The sequence below is a fragment of the Crocuta crocuta genome, unplaced genomic scaffold (genome assembly GCF_008692635.1).
Source record: "Crocuta crocuta isolate KB4526 unplaced genomic scaffold, BGI_CrCroc_1.0 scaffold45, whole genome shotgun sequence".
Lineage (NCBI taxonomy): Eukaryota > Metazoa > Chordata > Mammalia > Carnivora > Hyaenidae > Crocuta > Crocuta crocuta.
In genome coordinates this window covers 3988676-4014102 of record NW_027530544.1, presented here as the reverse complement: position 1 = coordinate 4014102, position 25427 = coordinate 3988676, and the positions used below count along the sequence as shown (strand labels likewise).

The following is a 25427-nucleotide window of genomic DNA, read 5'->3' as shown; positions in this document are numbered from 1 at the left end:
AAAGCACACGCCCTGCAGCCATGTTTGAGACTTCCAAATGCATATAGCTATTTTACTTTTTCATTCTTAGATGACCGGTACTTAACAATTTTAGAACTGGAAAGAAAGATTGATTGATTTCCAGACATTGGGTGGCCCTTTAGAAATATTTCTTTTTTTTTAAATTTTTTGTAATGTTTTATTTATTTCTGAGAGAGAGAGAGAGACAGGGTGAGAATGGGAGGGTCAGAGAGAGGGAGACATAGAATCTGAATCAAGCTCCAGGCTCTGAGCTAGCTCTCAGCACAGAGCCCAATGCGGGGCTCAAACCCACAAACCGTGAGATCATGACCTGAACCAAAGTCGGACGCTTAACTGACTGAGCCACCCAGGCACCCCCCCTTTAGGAATATTTTAAACACTAAATATTTCAAAACACTAAAGCAGAGAATTAAAACACACACATACACATACATACTACCCAAACATAACCACTAGACATTGTCAGAATGGTCACCTATTACCGTTAGGGTATTAATATGGTTAACACTTTGCTATATGCACTTCTACTTACTTCTCTCATCATAGTAATCACAGAATTCACACCTTACAATCAGCTGGGGTTTTAGAAGTCACTACACCAGGGGCATCTGGGTGGCTCAGTCAATTAACGTCTGACTTCAGCCNACCCTCCCGTGCGCATGCTCTCTCTCTCTCTCTCTCTCTCTTTCTCTCTCTTTCTCTCTCTCTAAAATAAATAAACATTAAAAAAATTATTTTTAATAAAAAATTTAAAAATCCAACCCAGGTCATAATTTTTTTTTACTTTCAAATTAAGTATGTCTGCCTATATTCCTATACAATCCTTGCTATTTGAATATCTCTCTTTTTTTTTTTTTTAATGTTTTATTTATTTCTAGGAGAGAGAGAGAGACAGCGTGAGCAGGGGAGGGTCAGAGAGAGAGGGAGTCACAGACTGAAACAGGCTCCAGGCTCCGAGCTGACAGTCAGCACAGGGCCCGATGCGGGACTCGAACCCACGAACCGCGAGATCATGACCTAAGCGAAAGTCGGACGCTTAACCGACTAAGCCACCCAGGCGCCCCTGAATATATCTCTTAACTTTGGTATAAGAATACAGTATATGGGGCCCCTGGTTGGCTCAGTCGATTAAGCGTCTGACTTCGGCTCAGGTCATGATCTCACAGTTCGTGGATTTGAGCCCCGTGTCAGGCTCTGTGCTGACAGCTATCTCAGAGCCTGGAGCCTGCTTCAGATTCTGTATCTCCCTCTCTCTCTGACTCTCCCCTTCTCACGCTGTGTCTATCTGTCTGTCTCTCTCTCTCTCTCTCTCTCAATTTCTCTCAGAAATAAATAAAAAACATTAAAAAAAAAGAATAGAATATATTCTTTTGCTGACAAATCTGATCCTTAATCTGAAGGCAGTGGGGAGCCAATTAAAATTTTAAGCATAGAAGTAGTAAATAAGCATGTTATTTATTTTTATCTTTTATTTTGAAATCATTTCAAACCTACAGAAGAGTTGTACAAACTCTAATATACCCTTGGCCTAGTTGCTAGGATTTTGCTTCGTTAGCTTTATCAAAATCTTTTTTCTCTCTCTATTTTATTTTATTTTTTTTAAATGTTTTATTTATTTCTAGGAGAGAGAGAGAGACAGCGTGAGCAGGGGAGGGTCAGAGAGAGAGGGAGTCACAGACTGAAACAGGCTCCAGGCTCTGAGCTGGCAGTCAGCACAGAGCCCGACGCGGGGCTCGAACCCACGAACCGCGAGATCATGACCCAAGCGAAGTCGGACGCTTAACCGACTAAGCCACCCAGGTGCCCCACTCTCTTTATTTTCTTGTTATTTTTCCTGAAACATTTGAGAGTTAAAGATCTCCTGACATGTGTTAAAATATCTTAGTCTGAATTTCCTAAGAAAAAGGAAATTCTCTCCTATAATCACAGAACAGCTGTCATTTAAGAAATACATATAGTCTGATATATAGTCCGGATTAAATTTTGTCAATTTTTGCAAAAATCAGCCATATTTTTTCTCCTAACCCACAATCATGCATTCATGTTTGTTTTTTTGTTTTGTTTTTTTTAATTTCTAAGAGAGAGGTAGACAGCGTGAGCAGGGGAGGGTCAGAGAGAGAGGGAGTCACAGACTGAAACAGGCCCCAGGCTCTGAGCTGGCAGTCAGCACAGAGCCCGACGCGGGGCTCGAACCCATAAACCGCGAGATCATGACCCAAGCGAAAGTCGGACGCTTAACCGAGTAAGCCACCCAGGCACCCCACAATCATGTATTCATGTCATTGTTACATCCCTTTAGTCTTCTGGAATATTTCCTTAGCTTTTCTTTGTCTCTTATGACATTTTTTTTAGAACACAGGCCAATTTTATAAAATGCTTCCCAATTTGGTTTTCTTGTTTGTTTGTTTGTTTGTTTTTAGGTTCAGGTTATGCATTTTTGACAAGAATACATTGTAAGTAATTTTGTTTCTGGAAGTATTTATTTTTTAAAAGATCTCTGTGATGGCAGGTGAAGAATGTACTGGAGGGTAAGGGGAGTGAAGAGAGATTAGAAGAAAGGAGACTGGTTAGACATTCAGAGGTGACCTTTCAAGGAGTAACTAACAGGATGTAGAGGGATCAAGAGCCATCTAAGATAGCTTTGGATGACATCCTAATTATTTACTGCTAGTAATAAACTTCTCTAAAACTTAAATGCTTAAAACAGCAATTTATTATTATCTTTCACAGTTCTGTGGACTGACTAGGTTCAGCAGGGTGATTCTCACATAGTGTCTTTCATGTTGTTACAGTTGGATGTTGGTTGAGGCTTCAGCCATCTAAGGGCTCGATCCAGCTTGATATCCAAGGTAGCTCACTCATGTGAGAGGCAGTAGATCTGGCTGTTGACCAGGAACAAAGCTGGGGCTGTCATTCAGAGGGCCCACATGTGGCCTTTCTGCATGACTGGGGCTTCTTTCACCTTGGCAGCTAGATTCCTAGAGGAAGCATCTAATAGCATTTTAAAAGACTTACTGGCTTTTGATACCTGGTTTTCATATTTTGACTTTTTGAAGACCCCTAAAGATTTCAAATAGACATCCTCATTTTTTGTTAATGATCAGTCATCATATTTACTCTCTTGTTTGTTTCAATTCTTATTTAAGTTGGCGTCTTTTGCCCCTTCATACTCTTTATAAATTTTTTTTAATGTTTTATTTATTATTGAGACAGAAACAGAGCATGAGCAGGGAAGGGTCAAAGAGAGAGGGAGACACAGAATCCGAAGCAGATTCCAGGCTCTGAACTGTCAGCACAGAGCCTGATGTGAGGCTCAAACTCATGAACTGTGAGATTGTGACCTGAGCCGAAGTTAGCCACTTAACCAGCTGAGCCACCCAGGTGCCCCTCCTCCTTCATACTCTTTACCTATCTACAGTGCCATACTCATTTGATTTTTCTGTCACTTGGAAGTGCTACCTTTTTCTCTAACAGTCTCTTTCTTTACTTTCCATACATATATACTCTGTCCATAATTCTTGACGGATACTTTCAGCTGACTCTGAAGTTTCCTCATTTTTTCCATTCTGATCTCTCTCAAGACTGGTGATTTCACCTAATTTCTCATTTAAAAGATTCCTATTGCAAATAAACCTCTCTATTGTTAATAAAATATTATAAAGAAGGATTTCTTTTTTGCCTTCCTCTTCAGGCAGTCTAGTTGTTTACTGCTATCTGCTATCAGAGCAGACACATTATCTGCTGTCTGTATTTGATATAAAATATATTATCTTCCACTTGTCTTCCCTTACTTCATTTTCTACAGCTCTCTCCGTTGCAGCCAAGTGAGCCTACTTAACTATTCCTCATGCCCATGGCTATCTCCTAATCAAATTTTCCGCACTCACTTTAGGATGATGATGATTATATAAATCATCCTAAAGCGAGGTCAGAATTATCAGTATAGATAAATAGACACAGCATTCTACCTGTCTCTCTATCTACTAGTATGATATTAAGATTATGTGGACTGTCTGCTAAGTGACATACTTTTCTGCATACAGGAGATACATAATAGAAAGAAAGACTATCTCTGCCTTCAAGAAGTTTTCAATGTAGTATTAGAATCAAGCACCCTATCTTTGGAAACCATTTGTAAAGCTTTTATGGAAAATGGCATATATAATAGACATTTAAAAACAGTCTGTTATTGTAATAATCATTGCAATGGAAGGGAGATTAGATAATTACTATACCGTAAAAAAAAATTTATAGTTTATTTTGAGGGAGAGAGAGAATCCCAGACAGGCCCTGTGCTGACAGCACAGATGCAGGGCTTGACCCCACGAACCATGAGATCATGACCTGAACCAAAATCAAGAGTCAGATGCTTAACAGACTGAGACACCCAGGCACCCCTGAAAATAAAATTTAATTCTGACTCCTATGTTAAAAGTAAAAAAAGAAACATGATGCTCAACATACACTTCTTTGTCTGATAAAGGAAGCCTATCACTTTTTCGAGAGAGACAGACTATTTTCCTGGTATTAAATTTTAAAGGAATGTGTTGTAGTATCCTTATATAGTAGCATTTAGGAACATAATAGTATCTTTTTCAGTAGCTCTGCATAAAATGTAATTATCCTTCGTGTGAGCATTTCAGATATATATCAATAAAACTCAAAGCTAAAGTCTTTTTTTTTTTTTTTAAATATTTTTATTTATTTCTAGGAGAGAGAGAGAGAGAGAGACAGCGTGAGCAAGGGAGGGTCAGAGAGAGAGGGAATCACAGACTGAAACAGGCTCCAGGCTCCGAGCCGGCAGTCAGCACAGAGCCCGACGCGGGGCTCGAACCCACGAACCGCGAGATCATGACCTGAGCGAAAGTCGGACGCTTAACCGACTAAGCCACCCAGGCGCCCCTCAAAGCTAAAGTCTTAATCAATAAAAACTTTCTTATTTTTGTTTTGTGAGATTTTTTTGTTTTTAAGTAATCTCTTTACCCAGTGTGGGGCTCAGATTCACAGTGCCAAGATCAAGAGTCACATGTGCCAGACTGGCACCACAATCAATAAAAACTTTCTATATGAAGCCAAGTTAATATATCCAGTGATTTTTCTGGTATTCCAAATAGCTGTAGAGCTAGAGTCTAGACCACTTAAAAGGCTAACTTGATGTCATGTTTTCAGAAAGTGAGAGAACAAATGCCTTATCAGTTATCAATCATCCTCACTTTAAAGATGAGTAGGATAAAAACGTAAGATGTAGCTCGATTCTTAGTATCTTAAGGACCATATTCTACGTTATTGGTTGATACAAGATCTATATCTACATGCTTTAGATATTTAGATAGTCATTTACTTATTGTCTATAATTGCTTTCATGCGACAGTGACAGAGTTAAGTAGTTGTGACAGAGACAGTCTGGCCTGCAAATCCTGATATTACTTCCCAGTCCTTTACAGAAGAATTTGCCAGCCCTGCATTAGGCTGTTATGAAGAATTATTATAAGCAGAATGAGGTGAGGCCCTTGCTCCTCCTTGTGTTGCTTTTGCATATTCCTCATGCAAAGGAATGGAAATGGCCCATTCCATTTCCATACAGTCCTCCAGTGTGTGTGATTCTAGTTCCCTGCCCCAGTTCTCTTTGTGCTGCTCTTACTGTACAGCCCCACTAGGTGACAAGACCCCAGCATGCATGAATAGGGATCTAGGGTTTGCTATTTGTCGAGTGGAAAGGCATGTGAGGGAGATAATGATAACTTGAGAGATAGTGCTATGGTAGTACAAGATCAGGTGAGAAACAGATTATGGTCCCTCAATTATCAGAATATAGTTCTGAGGGTGCTTGGGTGGCTCAGTCCATTAATGATCTCATGGTTTGTGAGTTCGTGCCCTGTGTTGGGCTCTGCACTGACAGTGACAGTGTTGGGAGTGACAGCCTCTGTCCTTCTCTCTCTGCCCCTCCCTCACTTACTCTCCCACCCCTTTCAAATAATTAAATAAAATTTAAAATATATATATCGTTCTGGGTATATGTGGATGGAGAAGAGAAGAGATAAGTGTTCTGTATCATCTCCTCATATCCTGTTTCATTGGAAACAAATTTTCAAGGAAGAGAACAATGTTGGCAAGTGGGATCGGAGAAGAAATATGGACATCACAAGAAATAGTCAGGCAAGAAGCACTTAGCAATAGAATTATTTAAATTTATATACAGTAAAACGTTGGATTCCAAGTAACTTGTTCTGTGAGTGTTCTGCAAGACAAGCAAGCATTTCTAATAAATTTTAAGTTGATAAATGATGTCTTGCAATACGAGTAGTACGTGATGCTGAATGTCATATGATCACAACTGAACCAATGGTTCTTTCTCTTTTGCTATGGAATTGTGGGTGATTGTGTCCCGTGCTTGTGTGTTCAGTCTCAGGGCACGGTGTTTGGCAGAAATCAGTGATTTTTCAGAATGTTGGAAGGTGCCCACAACTGGCACTAGTATATTTTTGGTCATTTTAAAGCACCTATGGACAGTCCTTTGCTTTTCCATTCAAGAGTAAGCTTAGGAAGGTTTTGTTTCATTCTGGGTCAGGCTGCCTTCAGATATAGACCATGTCCTCTGCTGCCTTATTGCCAGTTGCATTAAATACAGTAAATGGCAAGAGTTATTAATACTGTACTATAGTCAACATCTATGTGAGCATATACAGTGGCCCTGATGCAGAAAGATTCCATTGAGCCAAGAGGTAGCAGTTATTCCTTTGGTAATAGTGACAGTCGTCCTACACAATAACCCTCCTCTCTCTTACCTCCCTCACACCAGCCATGAAGGTTTTTAAAGGTAAGTGCAGGTTAATGTGTTTATTTTTCTATATATTTTATATTTTTGTAATTATTGTGTATTATATTACAGTATTGTAATCATTTTTATATTAATATTTTTGGGTTGTGGAACGAATCATCCGAGTTTCCATTATTTCTTATGGGGAAATTCGCTTTGATATACAAGTGCTTTGGATTATAAGCATGTTTCTGGAACAAATTATGCGTCCAAACCAAGGTTTTACAACACTTAGAAATAAAACTGAGTTTCCACCTCTGTTGTAATCAAGCAGACTTGTTAGTCCTGGTTTTCTTTGTGTCCAGTGAGCTATAGGTATGCCTAACTTTTGATTTTGGATGTTTGGTTTGCTCTTGGTTTCCAAACCTTTCTTACCTTAATCTCAAAACCTAGTTTATAGATCATTTGCTTATCGGCCTCTATATCTCTGCCTTGAGTTCTGAGTTTGCAGACCTTTAATTAACTTATCTTGTTTGAAAACTATGGGCTCCCTAAATTCTGCTGCATCCTTCTGGTTCTTAGGTCCTTGGCTTATACCTGACAAGTACTGCTTACGGTTCCTGTCTGGGACTTTAGTCCTATGGACTGCCTTTTGAATCCAGATAAACCACAGTCACTGGTACACTGATTAGACCTTAACATTTGCTCACTGTTCTCTAAGTTCTGAACCTCTATCTTATCTGACCCTGTTGTTTCTTGTGTCCTACGGTGAACACAAAATACTTCATTAAAAATAATTAGACCTGTTTATTCCAATCTTCATTTGAACTGCATTCCGTCTGTTGATACACTATCCAGATAACTCTCCATTAAACTTTTAACAGCAGTAGTGTTTGAGTTCTCTCTGAGTTCTGTGTTGATGATGATAATTTTTGTATACTGTTACTCTCTCTTTTAATTTTTCTATTTTGGCAAGAGAATATTAAGATTTTTTTACTTTTTCTATTTTTCTACCTCTTACTGGTTTAGCTGGTTTCTATATTCAATTTAAAATTAGGCTTATGTGATTTTACACAAAATCAATATATCCAGAACTTCAAATATAGGGACCCCAAACTTTTTTTTTTATGTGTATTTATTTTTCTGAGAGGGAGAAACAAAGCGTGAGCAGGGGAGGGACAGAGAGAGAGGTAGACACAGAATTCGAAGCAGGCTCCAGGCTCTGAGCTGTCAGCACAGAGCCCAACTCATGGCATGAATTCACAAACCATGAGATCATTACCTAAGCCAAAGTCAGACACTTAACCAACTGAGCCACCCAGGCACCCCTAAACTTTTAAGTAACTAGGACTAGTTTTTTAAAAATGTTAAATTGTAATGTTGTAACATTTTAAAACTATAATGAAAATGTTAATATTTTTCATATTTCTATTTAGTTTTAATATTATAATAGTTTTGTTTGTAGCAAACATTTAAAGATCATACTTTGTGATCATTCCGGTAACTTAGTCTCTAGTTTAATTCCCAGTATTCTTTCTAAAGATTAAAGTTGAGGGGCACCGGGGTGGCTCAGTTAGTTAAGTGTCAGACTTCTGGTATGGACTCACGTAATGAGCCCCCATTTCGTGCTGACAGCATGGAGCCTGCTTGTGATTCTCTCTATCCCGCTTTCTCTGCCTCTCTCCCACTCACTCTGTCTCTCTCAGAATAACAAAATAAATGAACTCAAAAAAATTATCTAGTAAGCTGTCATGGGATTTAATGAGTCTGACTTTGGCACTCACAGACTGAAGTGAGCTGTATAACCAGTTTAAACATAATTCAGAAGGTACGTTTGTACGTTTCACAATTCTAAGAAATAAGCCCAGTTTCACTTATTAGAGCATATCTTTATTTTTTACTTGCTTCTAGGGTTACAGGTGAAGTAAAGCACAACATCACCAATACTGTGGTATGCAGAGTGCAAGGCGAATGGAATAGTGTTCTTGAGTTCACTTATAGCAATGGAGAGACAAAGTATGTGGATTTAACTAAATTGGCAGTAACAAAGAAAAGAGTAAGACCTCTGGAGAAGCAAGAGCCATTTGAATCCAGGTATGTCACCCTCACATCCATCCAAGAAAGAATCAGAAGCTCTGAATCTTAATCTAAGCCTTTTTACTAATTTGCAATCTTAGGCAAGTCACTTCACCAGTTTGCATTTGTAAGTTGGGTAAAACTATTACAATATTTAATAGTCAAAAGATTCCTATCCCTATCAAAAAATGTTTACAAATTATTAACAAGAAGATAGGTACCCTAATAGAAAAATGGGCAAAGGACATAAAGAGGGAGTTCATAAAAGTAGAAAAAAATGCCCACTAAGAAAATGAAAAATTGAGGCACCTGGGTGGCCCAGTTGGTTAAGCATCTGACTTTGGTTCAGGTCATGATCTCACGGTTTGTGAGTTTAAGCCCCACATTGGGCTCTGCGGTGAGAGCATAGAGCCTGCTTCAGATCCTCTATCTCCCTCCCTCCCTCCCCCTCTCTCTTTCTCTCTCTCTCTCAGAAATAAACATTAAAAAAATGAAAACTTATTCAGTGTAATTAGAATTCAAGGAAATGTAAGTTAAACAATAGGACAGATTAGTTTTTAAAATAATACCTCTTGGGGCGCATGGGTGGCTCAGTCAATTAAGCATTTATCTTTGGCTCAGGTCATGATCTTGTGGTTCGTGAGTTCAAGCCCTGCATCGGACTCTGCTGACAGCCTAGAGCTTGTGGAGCCTGCTTCAGATTCTGTGTCTTTCTTGCTCTCTGCCCCTCCCCCACTCACACTCTGTCTGTCTCTCTCAAAAATAAGTAAACATTAAAAAAATTTTTTGAAATAATGCCTTATTTGAGAAAAGTGAGTAAATAGGCATTTTCATACTGCTGGTTAGAGGATAAACTGGTACAACCCCCACCGGAGAGTATTTTGGCAATATAGGTCATAGGCCTTTAAAAGTGCATAAAATGGATGTCCGTGTGTGTGATAATTGAGTAAAGTTCCCTAGATGTGTTTATAGTGGGTACTTGTGGAGAGGAGTAGTGGGGTGTAGGATAGGAAGGAGACTTACCTTTCACAGAATCCCCTTTTTGAACCATTTAAATTTTCTGTCATGTGGAAGTATTCCTGTATCAATTTATAAAAGATAAAGGGAAATACAAGGAAGCATTAAACATCTTAAGTTAAGACCATGTAACTAGAACTAAACCATTTATACTGTATGTGTAAAGGAATTAAATTCATTAACCAAAGACTCAGATTGCATTGAGAAATAAAACAGTAGTGACTGGGGAAATTTTTTCCTTTTGAATTTATCCTGAAGAAGTTCTTTTTATTCTATTTTAATTCCAGTGGAGTTAACACACAGTGTGAAATTAGTTTTAGATGTACAATATAGTGATGCAAAAGGAGAGGATCTTAGGTTTGGTCTGTGGACCCCTAGTGGTCCTTGAGATTTTTTATAGGATTTGCAAGTTCAATTTTATTTTTATAATAATGCCAAGATGCTATTTGCCTCTTTCATTCTGTTGGCACTTACACTGGTGGTGCCTAAACAGTGGTGGGTAGTGCTGTTGGGCCTTAGCAGTAATAAAGATAGTGGCACAGAACTGTACAGATGGTCATTATGTTCCTCACTGTCCATGTACTTGCATTTTTTTTTTTAAGATGCCAGGTTGTTTTAAAAAAAAGTCCCTGAAAAGACACTATAGATTGTTAGTTTTATTAAATCTGTATCAGAGAGGACCTATCTTTTTAATATTCCACATGACAAATTGGGAGTAAGCATAAAGCACTGTTGGTAAATACCAAAGTACGGTAGTTATCTGGATAACTGGTATTAACCGGTATTTTTCAGTCTCCACACTGCAGGCAACCTTTAAAAAAAAAGCTACCACCTGCTGAATTTGATACAGTATCAAAAATTTGAATTATTTGAAGATATGTTAAGATATCATTCTCTTTGGGGCGCCTGGATGGCTCACTTGGTTACGTGTCTGGCTCTTGGTTTCAGTTCAGGTCATGATCTCATGGTTCATGGGTTTGAGCCTCAAGTCAGGCTCCATACTGTCAGTGCAGAACCTGCATGGGATTCTCTCTCTCTCTCTCTCTCTCTCTCTCTCTCTCTCTTTCTCTCTCTCTCTCTCTCTCTCTTCCCCTCTCTCTCCCTCTCCCTCTCTCCCCCCTCCCCCTCTCTTCCCCTCCCTCTCTCTTTCTCTCTCTCTCCCCTTTGTCTCTGCCCCTCCCTGCTCACTCTCTCTGTCTCTCAAAATAAATATACTTCAAGAAATAAAAATTTAAAAAACCTTACTCTCTTCTCCAACTATGCATCAATGTGAGGCCAGGTTTTCTTTATATACTTTAACTAAAACAATAGATCACAGCAGACTAAATGTAGAAACAACTATAAGAATCCAGCAATTATTAAAGCATATTTTTAAATGTTTATTTATTTTGAGGGGGGAGGGGTGGAGAAAGGGACAGAGAATCCCAAACAGGCTCCACTCTGTCAACACAGAACCTCATGTGGGGCTCAGTCTCACAAACTGAGATCATGACCTGAGCTGAAATCAAGAGTTGGACGCTTAACCTACTGAGCCATCCAGGCACCCCTAAAGTAGATGTTTAAGAAATACTGCTGGATTCTCTTTGCTAAAATTTTATTAAGGATTTTTTACATCTACATTTATGGGGGATATTGATTGTTCTATTATTTTCTTTGGGGAAAAGTTTTTAACTATAAATTCAATATCTTTTTATGGATATTGAGGTTGTCTTCTTGAGTGAACTCTGGCAGGTTGTATATCTTCAAGGAATTGATTCATTTAATCTAATTTGTCAAATTTATTGGCATATAGTTATAATATTCCCTTAGTTTTCTTTTAATGTGTGTAGGATCTGTAGTGATGTCCCCACTTTTAATTCTTTATGTTGGTAATATTTTCTTTTCCTAATCATTGTAATTAAAGACTTAATTTTACTCAGAGAACTAGTTTTTGGTTTCATTGGTTTTCTGTCTGTATTCTATTTTCTTCATTGATTTCTGCTTGTTTTTATTTCCTGTTTCCTGCTTACTTGGTGCATCATTTGCTCTTCCTTTTTCGCATTTCTTAAAAGGGAAGCTTAGGTCAGGGTCAGCACACTTTTCTATAAAAGGCCAGAGAGTACATATTTTAGGCCTAATGGGCCAGATAGTCTCTACCACAACTGCTCAACTCTGCCACTGTAGCATGAAAGCAGCCACAAACAGTGAAAGGATAGCCATCACTATTGTTACAATAAAAATGTGTTCACAGAAATGGGCAGCCAACCATAGGTATCTGACCCCTGATTAGGCCATTGGTTTTCCTTTTTTTTTTTTTTAATGTTTTTTATTTATTTCTGAGAGAGAGAGAACAGCATGAACAGGGGAGGGTCAGAGAGAGAGAGGGAGATACAGAATCTGAAACAGGCTCCAGTCTCTGAGCTGTCAGCACAGAGCCTGACGTGGGGCTTGAACCCACGAACTGTGAGATCATGACCTGAGCTGAAGTCGGACGCTCAACCGACTGAGCCACCCAGGCGCCCCTTCCCTATTTTCATAATATGTATGTTTAATATATTTCCAAGTCTGCTTCATCTGTATCTCACTACTTTCGTTTTTTTTTGTTTGTTTTTTTTTTTCAATATTTTTATTTATTTCTAGGAGAGAGAGAGAGAGACAGCATGAGCAGGGGAGGGTCAGAGAGAGAGGGAGTCACAGACTGAAACAGGCTCCAGGCTCTGAGCTGGCAGTCAGCACAGAGCCCGACGCGGGGCTCGAACCCACGAACTGCGAGATCATGACCTAAGCGAAAGTCGGACGCTTAACCGACTAAGCCACCCAGGCGCCCCTGTATCTCACTACTTTTGAATTCTTGATATGTTTTTCTAATTTCCCTTGTGACTCATAAAGTTATTTAAATTTTTTTTTAATGTTTGTTTTTGAGAGAGAGAGAGAGAGAGGAGGACACAGTGCAAGCAGGGAGGAGCAGAGGGAGAGGGAGAGGGAGACGCAGAAAGAATCCAAAGCAGGCCCCAGGCTCTAAGCTGTCAGCACAGAGCCCAATGCAGGGCTTGAATCTTCGAACCGTGATATCATGACCTGGGCCAAGGAGGGACACTTAACCAACTGAGCCATCCAGGTTCCCCTCATGAAGTTATTTAGCAATGCATTATTTAATTTCCGAATATTTGGAAAATTTCCAGGTACTTCCCCTTATTCATTTTTGTTCTAACTTAATTTTGGCCAAAAGATATATATATACTTTGTATGGTTTTAATCCTTCAAATTTATTGAGATTTATTTTATGACCCTGAATCCATTCTATCTTGGTAAATGTTTCATGTGCACTTAATAAGAATGCATATTCTTTTGATGTTAGGTGGCAGTAATCTATAAATATCAATTAGTTCAAGTAGGTTGATAGTATTTTTCTAGTATTCTGTGTCATTACTAATTTTCTGTGTACTTGTTCAGTTGAGATCAGTAATTGAGATCAATTATTGAAATTACCAATTATAATTGAATATTTCTCTTTGTAGTTCTGTAAGTCTTCATGTTATTTGAAGCTCTGTATTAGGGGCATACACGTTTGGGATTGTATGTCCTCTTGATGTACTAACCCTTGATCATTATGAAATAATCTTCTTTACCCATGATCATAGTTTTTGCTTTGAATTCTACTTTAATACTAAAAGTCCCACTTTAAAAACTTTATCAAGGGGCACCTGAGTGGCTCAGTCTGTGAGGCATCTGACTCTTGATCTCATGGCTTGTGAGTTCGAGCCCTGTATCTGGCTCTACTTTCGGTGCAGAGCCTGCTTGGGATTCTCTCCCTCACTCTCTGCCCCTCCTCTGCGCATTCTCTCTTTCTCCCTCTCTTTCTCTCTCTCAAAATAAATAAACTTTTAAAAAACTTTGTCAAGATATATTTCACATATTATAAAATTCACCTTTTTCAAGTGTATAATTCAATGATTTTTAGCAACTTTCCTGAGTGGTGCAGTCATCGCCATAAATCAATTTCACAGTCTTCATCCTCCCATAAGATCACTCACGCCCATTTACAGTTAATGTCCATTCGTATCCGCAGTCTCAGGGAACCTACTTTCTGTCTCCATAAATTTGCCTTTTCTGGACACTTCAGATGAATGGAATCATACAATATGTGATAACCTTGTGCCTGGCTTCTTTCATTTAGCACAATGTTTCTGAGGTTTATCCATGATATGGCATGTATCAGTAGTTCATTTTTTTATATTGCTGAATAGTATTCCATTATATGGAACCACATTTTGCCTATCCATTCACCAATTGTTGGACATTGCCAGTGTTGGACTATGATGGTTAATACTATTATGAACATTCTTGGGTAAATCTTTGGGTGGATATGTTTTCATTTCTCTGGGTAAATATCTGAAAGTGGAATTGTTGGGTTGTCTGGAAGTTTTACATTGGACTTTTCAGGAAACTGCCAAACTAATTTCCAAGATGGCTGCATCCTTTTACATTCCTGCCAGCAATGTGTAAGTGTTCCAGTTCACATCCTCATCAACATTTGTTACTGCCTGCCTCATACCCATTCTAGCTGGTGTGAAATAGTGTCTTATTATGATTTTAATTCACATATTCCAAATGACTAATGATGTTGAACATACTTTCATATGCTAATTTATCAATCATTTGTGTATCTTCCTTGGTGAAATGTGTGATTGTCTTCCTACTGGGTTGTAGGAGTTCTTTGTGAATTCTGGATTCAAATCTTTTACTGGGTATGTGTTTTGCAAATATTTTCTCCTTGTTGCTCATTTTTTATAACTTTCTTAGTGGTTTTTTTTTTTTTTTTCAGTGTAAAGGGTTTTATTTCTCTGAGATAAGATTATCAATGTTTTCTTTTATGGATTGTGGTTTTGGTATTATATCTAAGAAATCTTTGCCCAACCCAAAGACTTACAGATTTTCTTTTGTTGGGGCACCTGGGTGGCTCAGTCAGTTAAGCGTCTGACTCTTGATTTCAACTCAAGTCATGATTTCATGGTTCGTGAGTTCGAGCTCCGCGTGGGGCTCCATGCTGAGAGTGCAGAGCCAGCGTGGGATTCTCTCTGTCTCCTGCTCTCTTCCCTTCCCCCTGTTTGCACACTCTCTCTAAATAAATAAATTTAACAAATTAACTAACCAACTAAAAAAAAAGATTTTCCTCGTGTCTTTTGTAAAAGTTGTATTATAAGGTAAGGCCTCTTTTGGCTGGTAGATATCTAGTTGTCCCAGCACTATTTGTTGAACAGACTCTTCTTTCCCCCAAAGAATTGTCTTGCAGTTTTCTTTTGCTTGGACTTTGTTGAGATTTCCTGTCTCTGCTGTGCCTATAAACTCTAGGCAGTGAGCTGAAGCACCCATAGGACTCTCCTCATTTATTTCCCTATTCTCAGGGATCACTGTCCTGTGCTGCCTCTTGTTCAGTATCCACAAACCGTTGTTTCAATATATTTTGTTTGGTTTCCTACTTGAGTAAAGGCAGGAAGGTATATCTGGTCCCCATTATTTATTTCATCATGACCAGAAGCAGAAGTGGTCTCTCTTACCTTTCAGCTGTTAAAAAATTTATTTACCTTTTTTTGTTTATTATTTCCTAAGTTTCTTAAAAATAAAACTATATTTATAACTTGGGAAAATACAAATTATTTTTTAATTTTTTTAATGTTTTTTATTTATTTCTGAGAGAGAGAGAGAAAGAGAGACCGCACGAGCAGGGGAGGGTCAGAGAGAGAGGGAGACACAGAATCCGAAACAGGGCTCCAGGCTTTGAGCTAGCTGTAAGCACAGAGCCTGATGTGGGGCTCGAACCCACGAACCGTGAGATCATGACCTGAGCTGAAGTCAGACGCTTAACCAACTGAGCCATCCTGGCGCCCCTAAAAAGAAAAGGCAGAAGCAGCAGAATAGTTGTCAGTGTTCTTATAACTCATAAGCATGAAATTATACATCTGATTTAGGAAACATAATTTTAAAAGGTTACAGTTATTTTCAAGAGTATAAGTTCTGTTTAATTATCTTTTTCTAAAAAATGCTTGTAAAATGTGTGGCTTTTCAAATTATAGGCGATTGTGGAAAAATGTGACAGACTCTTTGAGGGAATCTGAGATCGATAAAGCCACAGAGCATAAACGTACCCTGGAAGAGCGCCAGAGGACTGAAGAAAGGCATCGTACGGAAACAGGCACACCCTGGAAAACCAAATATTTTATTAAAGAGGTTTGTCCTACATGTCTTCAGACTAAAACTCGTCTACATTGTGAGAACTGTAATTTACTAGGCTTTCTTGAATTGTTACCACTTATACATCTTTATTTCTAAAAATAGGCCAGTACAACCATGAGCTTTTTCATGGAACTTTTCACAATTTGACAAAAAAACATAGTTTACCAGCAGTTCAGATGAAATGGATTTTGGGATTAAGTTGGCCACAAACAAAAATGCTAACATAATCTCCAGTCACAATAATAGAATAGACAGTTTATAATTTATTGCCTTTCAAACTACACTGAAACTTTCTGTTCACTTGCAGAGACTACATTTTATTTTATTTTATTTTATTATTATTATTTTTTTTAATTTTATTTTTTTTTTACAAATAGTTTATTGTCAAATTAGTTTCCACATAATACTCAGTGCTCATCCCCAAAGTATTATTATTTTTTAATATTTTTATTTATTTCTAGGAGAGAGAGAGAGACAGCGTGAAGAGGGGAGGGGCAGAGAGAGAGGGAGACACAGACCCCGAAATAGGCTTCAGGCTCTGAGCTGGCAGTCAGCACAGAGCCCGATGCGGGGCTCGAACCCACTACTGCAAGATCATGACCTAAGCGAAAGTCGGACGCTTAACCGACTAAGCCACCCAGGCGCCCCATCACAGAGACTACATTTTAAAGGAAGACATGAGAAACTTAACTGGCTACACAAAGGCTAGTGCAGTGGCTAGAATCTTTGCAACATTTAAGGATAAAAGAATAAAGTGTGAGGTTTTCAGCCTAGAAAACCAAAAGTTGGGACCACCATTTGTTGTAACCTTTCAGATATGTGTATGCTTTATCACAGAAATCTTTTATCAGTTTTTATAGCAGGCCTGAGGTAGGTCCAGACTACCAGGAATTTTGAGCTTAACATAAAAAGGAATTGTATAGGGGCGCCTGGGTGGCTTAGTCGGTTAAGCGTCCAACTTTCGCTTGGGTCATGATCTCGCGGTTCGTGGGTTCGAGCCCCGCATCGGGCTCTGTGTGCTGACTGCCAGCTCAGAGCCTGGAGCCTGTTTCAGAGTCTGTGACTCCCTCTCTCTCTGACCCTCCTCTGCTCACGCTATCTCTCTCTCTCTCTCCTAGAAATAAATAAAACATTAAAAAAAATTAAAATTAAAAAAAGGAATTGTATAACAATAAAAAATATCCAGTAATAACATGGGGGAGTACATTTTATAATAATGCACCACGAGTCCTAGATGAGACCATGGCTTAGATAGAAGACTTCATGCACTTATTTTGCAGCTAGACCAAATAATTGCTGGAGGCTTATCTAAATTTAAAGATTTTTGTTTGGTTTAGTTTATTGGTTTCTGGTAGAATTCAGAGTAATGTGAATAATTCCGGACCAGGGCTGATATCAAGAAAAATTTTCTCGGGGCACCTGGGTGGTGCAGTCAGATAGGTGTATGATTTCAGCTCAAGTCATGATCTCACAGTTCATGAGTCCAAGTCCTGCATTGGCCTCTGTGCTGACAGCTCAGAGCCTAGAGCCTGCTTCGGATTCTGTTCTCCCTTTCTCTCTGCCCTTCACCTGCATTTTTTTTTTCAATTAAAAAAAAATTTTTTTTTCTTATCGGGGTACCTGATGGCTCAGTGGGAAGAGCATGCGGCTTTTGATCTTGGGGCTGTTAGTTCAAGCTTCATGTTGGGTAGAGAGTTTACTTAAAAAGAAAAAATAAAGTTTCTTGTCCAAGACTTGTTGGCCAAGTCTACAGAAGCCCCCACTGAATTTTAATATTGGTCCATCAGGAATGAATTTTAAAGAAGTAATTTGATCTTGATTTTTGCGTAGTTATTAACCTTAAAAGTCCATTTATTTTTTGTTTATTAAGATTTATTATACATTTGTTCAAGTTTACTATACTCGCTTCATTACTTTCATTTTTCTAATCATTGGATATCTATTATAAATACTGGCCATTTTCATGGATAGGAATAATAAAGAGGAAGTATTTTACATATTATTCTTTTATATGAAAAAATAAAGCTTTGTAATTATTATTCAAAGGTATAGTCTGATAACCTTGGTTTGGTGTTTTTTTTGTTTTGTTTTTTGTTTTTTTTTTCATTTCAAACTCATTAAGAAAACTGAGATATCAGGAACAGATTCTAGGAGGAGAATTCCTAAGGCAAGACCTCTCTAATTAATTAAAAGTGAACTCTGGCGGCTGAGAGCAGAGAACTGTAATGGCTGCAAGATACAGGGGCACCTGCCCCGCTCAGTTGGTAGAGCATGCAACTCTTGATCTTGGGGTTATTTCAAACCCCATGTTTGGTGTAGATATTTTTTTTTTAATCTTAAAAAAGAAAAAGATACAATTAATGAGATTTTAAAAGGTGGGCACCCTAAATCTTGCTGCTAACATGGCATGTAAAGTTGCTACTTCTCATGTATACTTGGACAGATATTCTTAAGAGCCCCTGTCGATCTAGCATTCTGTGATAGGGTTAGGTTACATCGTTTTCAGAGAACAGTACTATAGAATTGAGAATTATCAACCAGGTGATTTAATATAAACAACCTAATGGTTGCTGTTATTAAAGAAAAATTATTCTGACACTTACTAAAAACGTCAAGGAAAACTTCATTCAGGACTATTGTAAAGAGAAGAGGGATTGTACTTAACTATGAGTACAGGAACAAGTGGAAATGTGAGGGAGTGGGTGGAAAAGAGAATCTTGGTTGGATATCAAGGATGGGGGTGAGATGGAAGAACTTGATTAGATATCAAGGGTGGAAGAAGAGGTGTTTAGAAATCAGGATTTGGAGTAGGGGGAATTCTTGGTAAACTGGCTTATCAAGATTCCTTGCTAAAACTGGGCTTAATAGACTATGGATGAGGCTCATTCAACAAGAGAGCTCAAAGGAGTCTGACTAAAATTCAGTCAAGGAGCTGGGGTACCTGGGTGGCTCAGTTGGTTAAGCATCCAGCTCTTGATTTTGGCTCAGGTCATGATCTCATGCATGGTTCATGGGATTGAGCCCTGCTTCGCTGACAGTGCAGAGCCTACTTGGGATTCTCTCCCTCCCTCTCTCTCTCTGCTCCTCCCCCATTTGTGCATGCCTGCTGTCTCTATCAAAATAAATAAGTGAACTTAAGGAAGAAAAAAAACAAGTGTGGGGAGACTGGGTGGCTCAGTTGGTTAAGCGTCCAACTCTTGGTTTCGGCCCAGATCCTGATATCTTGGTTTGTGAATTCAAGCCCCACATCGGGCTCTTTGCTGACAGTGCAGAGCCTGCCTGACAGTCTCTCTCTCCCTCTCTCTCTCTCTCTCTGCCCCTCCCCTGTTCACTGTCTCTGTTTCTGTCTCAAAAAGAAATAAACTTTAAAAATTTTTAAATTTTAAAAAAAGAATTCATCATTTAATAAAATTCAGTCAAGAAGAGAGTGAGTCCTTGTCACTAGGAGCCAAGTAATTGCTTGCCTTAAGTCATTTTGGAATAAGACAGGAGATTATTTTTTATTTATTTTATATTAGTATAAATAAATTGAAGGAGCTATGGGGTTAAGGACAGGTTCAGATCTGACTTATTTTTTATATTTTTTTTAATGTTTATTTTTGAGAAAGAGAGAGAGCACTTGAGCTGGGGTGTGGGGGGTTGGTCAGAGAGTGAGGGAGACACAGAAACTGAAGCAGGCTCCAGGCTCTGAGCTATCAGCACAGAGCCCAACACAGGGCTCAAACCCATGAACTGTGAGATCATGACCTGAGTCAAAGCCAGATGCTTAACCCACTAGGCCACCCAGGAGCCCCTCAGGTCCAGCTTACTTTTCTTAGTCCCATAAACACTGAACTCTCCTCTTAGCTACCCTGACCTCAACTGTGGCAAGTCCTGTACCCTGGTCTGTGGCTTCATGCATTTCTTTTCCTCACTTGGTCTTCTCTGGTTGTAGTTCATTCTCTGATTCTAACTTTGCTCCTCACAGTATCCTAATCACAGAAGCCAGGGTAAACTAATGGGAGTAGAGTTAGGAAAGAACTAGAAAATAATACTCAGATACTAGAGATGCCAGTTGAGGTGGAGAACGGCTGGTAGCTTGATGACCATTTCTTTGTGCTCCACCTGCTGCCTGTCACTCTGTGGGTGAGGCTAAGTCTGCAGTGTCTTGGCAAAATTGCTACAAATGACTTTTGCAAATAAAGTGATGATGCAGCATCAACTAGGTGCCCCCAGACCAGAACCTCTCCTCTAATCCTAGCTAAACCACAGACACTATTTGGTATCTTAAACACAGAGATTTTTTTTCCATCACAAAAACTCTTATATTTAAATATGAGAGTAGAATTTTACCTCAGTGAAGATGTAGCTTCTAGTTTTGGTTATTGATCTTAGAGGAATCATCCTTTAATTTATTTTTCTGTTTGTTTCAGGGAGATGGCTGGGTATATCATAAACCCCTTTGGAAAACAATTCCAGCAACGCAACCGGCAGAGTGATATACACTATCTGAGACTCGACCAAATGAACTTCTCTGTTTACCCTACACCCTCCCAGAATGGAGTCATTGCACTGAGTGACCTGCTTCCTGATTGCACAGACTGAATCTAGCTAAACCCGAAGGTCCCTGTTAGGGCACCACAGAACTGCAGCAAGACCAAAGTGTTGAAGACGCACGATGGGCCTCTCACCACCCTGTTCATGTGATATGAGCAATATCATCAGAAAACCTTTCACGTGAATTATCAGATGATTCATCTTTTATCTGGTTCCTGCTCCTAAAGTTAAGTTTAAATCCCCTATTTTTGCATGGGGGCAGCAGATACACACAAGAGTGAGAACTCAGTGATTTTGATTTCTTTATAGTAAAGAGTGAAGTCTCTTTCAGAGTGTGTGCTTTGCTTTCTGTCAGTAACTGAAGTATTCACTGCTCTTACAAACAAAGCAAGAGGAGGACGATGATGACCCAGAAGTGGATTCAGCCATTGTGCCTGAAATCAGTGTTAACAAAATCAACCAGGTTGTAGTAACAAGGCATCCTGTTCCTTCAAAGAGACTGTGTGCCTGTGTCTGAGGAACTTCTCCATTATCCACCTCTGTTGGAACTCTCTTTTAAAAAAGTATATTTATAAATTGATTAGAATTATAACCATGGAGAATTTTTTCTTCTGAGCATTTTAATATACTTGAAAACAACATTGACTTGAAAAATTTCAGAACATTTTTCAATACGTAGTTTTATTAAATATTACACTTGAGAGACAATTTTTTTAAATGTGTTTATGAGATTTTGGCCTTTCTCAAGAACTGAGGCATTAAAGAACAAAGCAAACATTTAAAAAATAAAACTGTTACTTTTTTTTTCTTCCTTTTTTTCACTTGTAGATTAATATCCAGTATTATGTGCTATCCCTCTGAATAAGTATGCTTCATCTTACCTCTGTTCATTCAAATTTAAAACAGCTATTCATATTTGTCAGTAATTCAGAAGTTATATTTGTGGCTAAGTGCATGTATGGTCTGGTTTTCTTTTCAAGAAGATTCAAATCCTGGAGAAACAATAAGAAATAAAAAGATATTAGGAAAAAAGATATCAGGAAGTTATATTCAGGTACAAATCTCTTTTTTTAAAAAATAAGTATTTTATTGAGGTTGAAGGATTGCTGGCAATTAAAAGAATAGTGCTAATTATGGCTCTCATCATTCATTCAAGTATTTATTGAGCACCTACTTATGGTGCTCAACACTTGTTACTGCAAGCTACCTTAATTTTCCAAGAGTGGTGCCTTACTCTGTTTCTTCTGATGTGGTCTTCCAATCAGTGTGTGTAACATATGCCTGTAAGTCATCAGCCATTGTAGGTGGCTGTGTCTCTTGCATCATCATAAGGAGTTTAAGCTTTGTGCTCTGATAAATTGTGTTTTATTGAAGGGGTTAATAGGATGAAAACAGCAAAACAATAATTTTTGCAGCAAATTGTAAATTATAAGAAAATAACTGGTTTATGTACAACCATTTTAATGATTCCCTTGTTCATTTTTGCTGTGAAATGCACTGAAAAATCTCAAAATGAGTTATAGTTCATGTGTTGGGAAAATTGAAAAATAATAAAACTAGAGAACAATAATGCCTTTGTCTGTTTTGTGAATGGAGAGAAACAGAAGGTTTTTTCTTTAAATCCTTCTCTTCAGGAATCTCTTAGGGAGATAAGGAAGTATATTCAATAAGAGTTTTTAAAAATTGAAATGTTTAAATAGCCTGGAAAAATCAAGAATGTAAAATTAGAGATTTTGTTTTATTCTTTGAACCATTTGAATGCTTATTTCTTTCAATTATTGAATCATTTTAAGAATTATTGAAATGTGGTTTTAAAAATTCTTAAGAAAAAATACATTTATAAGTAATTGAAATCTCCTCATGATAGTGGGTTAATTCTTTGACAAGAGTGAAATAATAATACTAATTTTGGGTAATTATTTTACCTTGTCTTCATCTTGACTTTTCACTGCAGGTTATTTACCAGACAAGAGCTAGAGGTCTTTTCTGTTTTATTTTTTTATTTACATGTTGATAATTGGCCAGAGAAATGAATCTTTGCAGCACTTGTTACTGTTTTGTATCTTTTACTTTTGGGTCAAAGTTTTATTTATTTATTTACAAAAAAGTTTTTTTTTTTTAAGTTTATTTATTTTGAGAGAAAGAATGAGCGAGCAGGGAAGGGGCAGAGAGGAGGAGAGAATCCCAAGCAGGCTCTGCACGGTCAACACAAAGCCCAATGCAGGGCTTGAACTCCTGTACAATGAGAGCATGACCCAAAGTTTAACCAAGAGTTGGATGCTTAACCAACTGAGCCACCCGAGTGCCCCTGAGTCAGAGTTTTAAATGTGTGCTTTCTTTCTAGTTATTCAGAATTGTGTGTTAAGAAGTCCAAAACCAATAGTGACAAAAAGACAATGCTCTGGCCATGTATTTGGACTTTTTTTTTTTTTTTTTTACCATGATGATAACACTTATCACCCTATACCTTCTGTCAGATATTTGTATTTAAGTTCCATAATTTATATTCTAATTAATTACATTTTTGAATAGATGGCTTTTAAGCCCTGAAAAGTAATTTTTAGGTTGTGTATTGGGTGAGATATGGCATCTACATATTGATTCCCTGAACTCTTCAGTTGTAACCAACATCACCTCTAATGACTACTTGTCACCAAAATAATAAGAAAAGCACTGAATTTCTAATTCAGTCATCCTAGTACTTTACCCACAACTATAAATATTTGGTACTTGATGAACTTCCATAGATTAATTCCTTAAAATTTTTTTTCTACAGATTAATTCTTAAAGGATTTACTAATTAGATAAACATGAAATTTTATTTAAAATATTGCCTTAAGGTAAAGGCTAACTTCTATTCAATGTGCTCCCCCAGAGGAAGGCAATTTTGTGTGATCACTCCACAGTATACACTTGGGAGGGATTCCTTAGAGTTATGACAGTGACTGGAAGCTGAGTGGTGATTCCACAGAGATAGTGGGAGAGGAAAGGGAAGATGATTCTACCAGATGGGTATATAAAAGACAAGTTCATACATGAAAATGGAAATTCCAATAAAATATGTATTGTAGTGGCATAAAATCCTTCCTTACCGGAAAACCAAGCTGCACAGGAAATTGCTACATATTACAAAGCTTTTGCACATGTTTTCACTGATTGATATTCACAGTAACACTGTGAAATTGCAGTGTCAGGGATGGCTGTTCCAGCTTTCACATGAAGAAATTATTGCTCAGAAAGTTTAGTGCTCACTTCAATTCACATGGCTAGACCTTCAACAAACATCTGCTAAGTATTCATTTGAGGTCAGATGATGCGTTAGACTCCAGTGTGACAAATACTACCCCTATCTTTACAGGCTTAGATGAGGGAAGAAACCAAAACCTGAATTCCTGAGAATGAGTTGTTGACATGGGCAAAGCTAACTGGTCTTTCCAACCCCCAGAAAGGCATCATGGTACTAGGTTCTTTAGAAGGCAGTTGATCAATGAGTTGAAAATGAGGGATTTGGGGGGGCGCCTGGCTGGCTCAGTTGGAAGAGCATTCAACTCTTGATCTTGGGGTCATGAATTTGAGCCCCACATTGGGCAGAGCTTACTTAAAATGATAAAAAAAGAAAAAAGCAAGTAGCTTGGCTCAAAGTCTACATTAGAAGCCCCAAACAATGCAACTAGGTGACTAACCCTTGTTCCACCCTATAAGACTGGAAAGATTGAACCAGAGAGGTTTCCAATTCAGGAACACAGGTTGATAAACTGAAAATGAGGAACAAGTTAAAGTCTACATACTTAAGTATGAGACCTCACAGCCTCATCCCCTATCCCATTCCCCAAATATTGGCAGTCAGGCTCATACCTTTAGGCAAGAGATTAAAAGATCCTTTTTGGAACTTCTGTACTGTAAAGGAAACAACAAAACTAAAAGGCAAAAGACAATGGGAGAAGATATTTGCGAATGATGACATATCAGATAAAGGGTTAGTATCCAAAATCTATAAAAAATTTAGCAAACTCAACACCTGAAAAACAAATAATCCAGTGAAGAAATGGGTAGAAGACATAAATAGACACTTTTCCAAAGAAGACATCCAGATGACCAACAGACAAAGATGCTCAGTGTCACTCTTTATCAGGGAAAGACAAAACCACTTGAGAAACCACCTCACACAGGTCAGAGTGGCTAAAATTAACAACCCAGGAAACAACAGATGTTGGCGAGGATGTGGAGAAACGGGAACCCTCTTGCACTGTTGGTGGGAATACAAACTGGTGCAGCCAGTCTAGAAAACAGTGTGGAGGTTCCTCAAAAAATTAAAAATAGAACTACCTTATGACCCAGCAATAGCACTACTAGGAATTTATCCAAAGGATACAGGAGTGCTGATGCATAGGGGCACATGTACCCCAATGTTTGTGGCAGTGCTTTCAACAACAGCCAGATCATGGAAAGAGCCCAAATGTCCATCAACTGATGAACTGCTAAAGAAGATGTGGCTTATATATACAAAGGAATACTACTTGGCAATGAGAAAGAGTGAAATCTTGCCATTTGCAACAACGTGAATGGAAGTATAGGGTATTATGCTAAGTAAAATAAGTCAGAGAAAGACATATGTTTTCACTCATATGTGGAACTTGAGAAAGAACAGAAGATCATGGGGGAAGGGAAGGGGAGAAATAGTTTCAAACAGAGAGGAAGGCAAACCGATAAGAGACTCTTAAATACAGAGAACGAACTAAGGGTTGATGGGGGTTGGGGGGGAGAAGGGAAAATGGGTGATGGGCATTGAGGAGGGCACTTGTTGGGA

General features: G+C 38.3%; 1 protein-coding gene across 2 annotated transcripts in view; it reads left to right on the top strand.

Annotated features, from left to right (window-relative positions):
- OSBPL11 (oxysterol binding protein like 11) overlaps window positions 1-22190 on the top strand; it is an 82554-nt gene extending 60364 nt beyond the window's left edge. For both annotated transcript variants that reach the window (XM_077767638.1, XM_077767639.1), the window contains exons 11-13: window positions 8690-8872; window positions 15925-16078; window positions 20497-22190. In XM_077767638.1, coding sequence (XP_077623764.1) covers window positions 8690-8872; window positions 15925-16078; window positions 20497-20562 — 403 coding nt within the window. In that variant the 3' untranslated portion in view covers window positions 20563-22190. The remainder of the gene's footprint in view (window positions 1-8689; window positions 8873-15924; window positions 16079-20496) is intronic.
- The last annotated feature ends 3237 nt before the right edge of the window (window positions 22191-25427 follow it).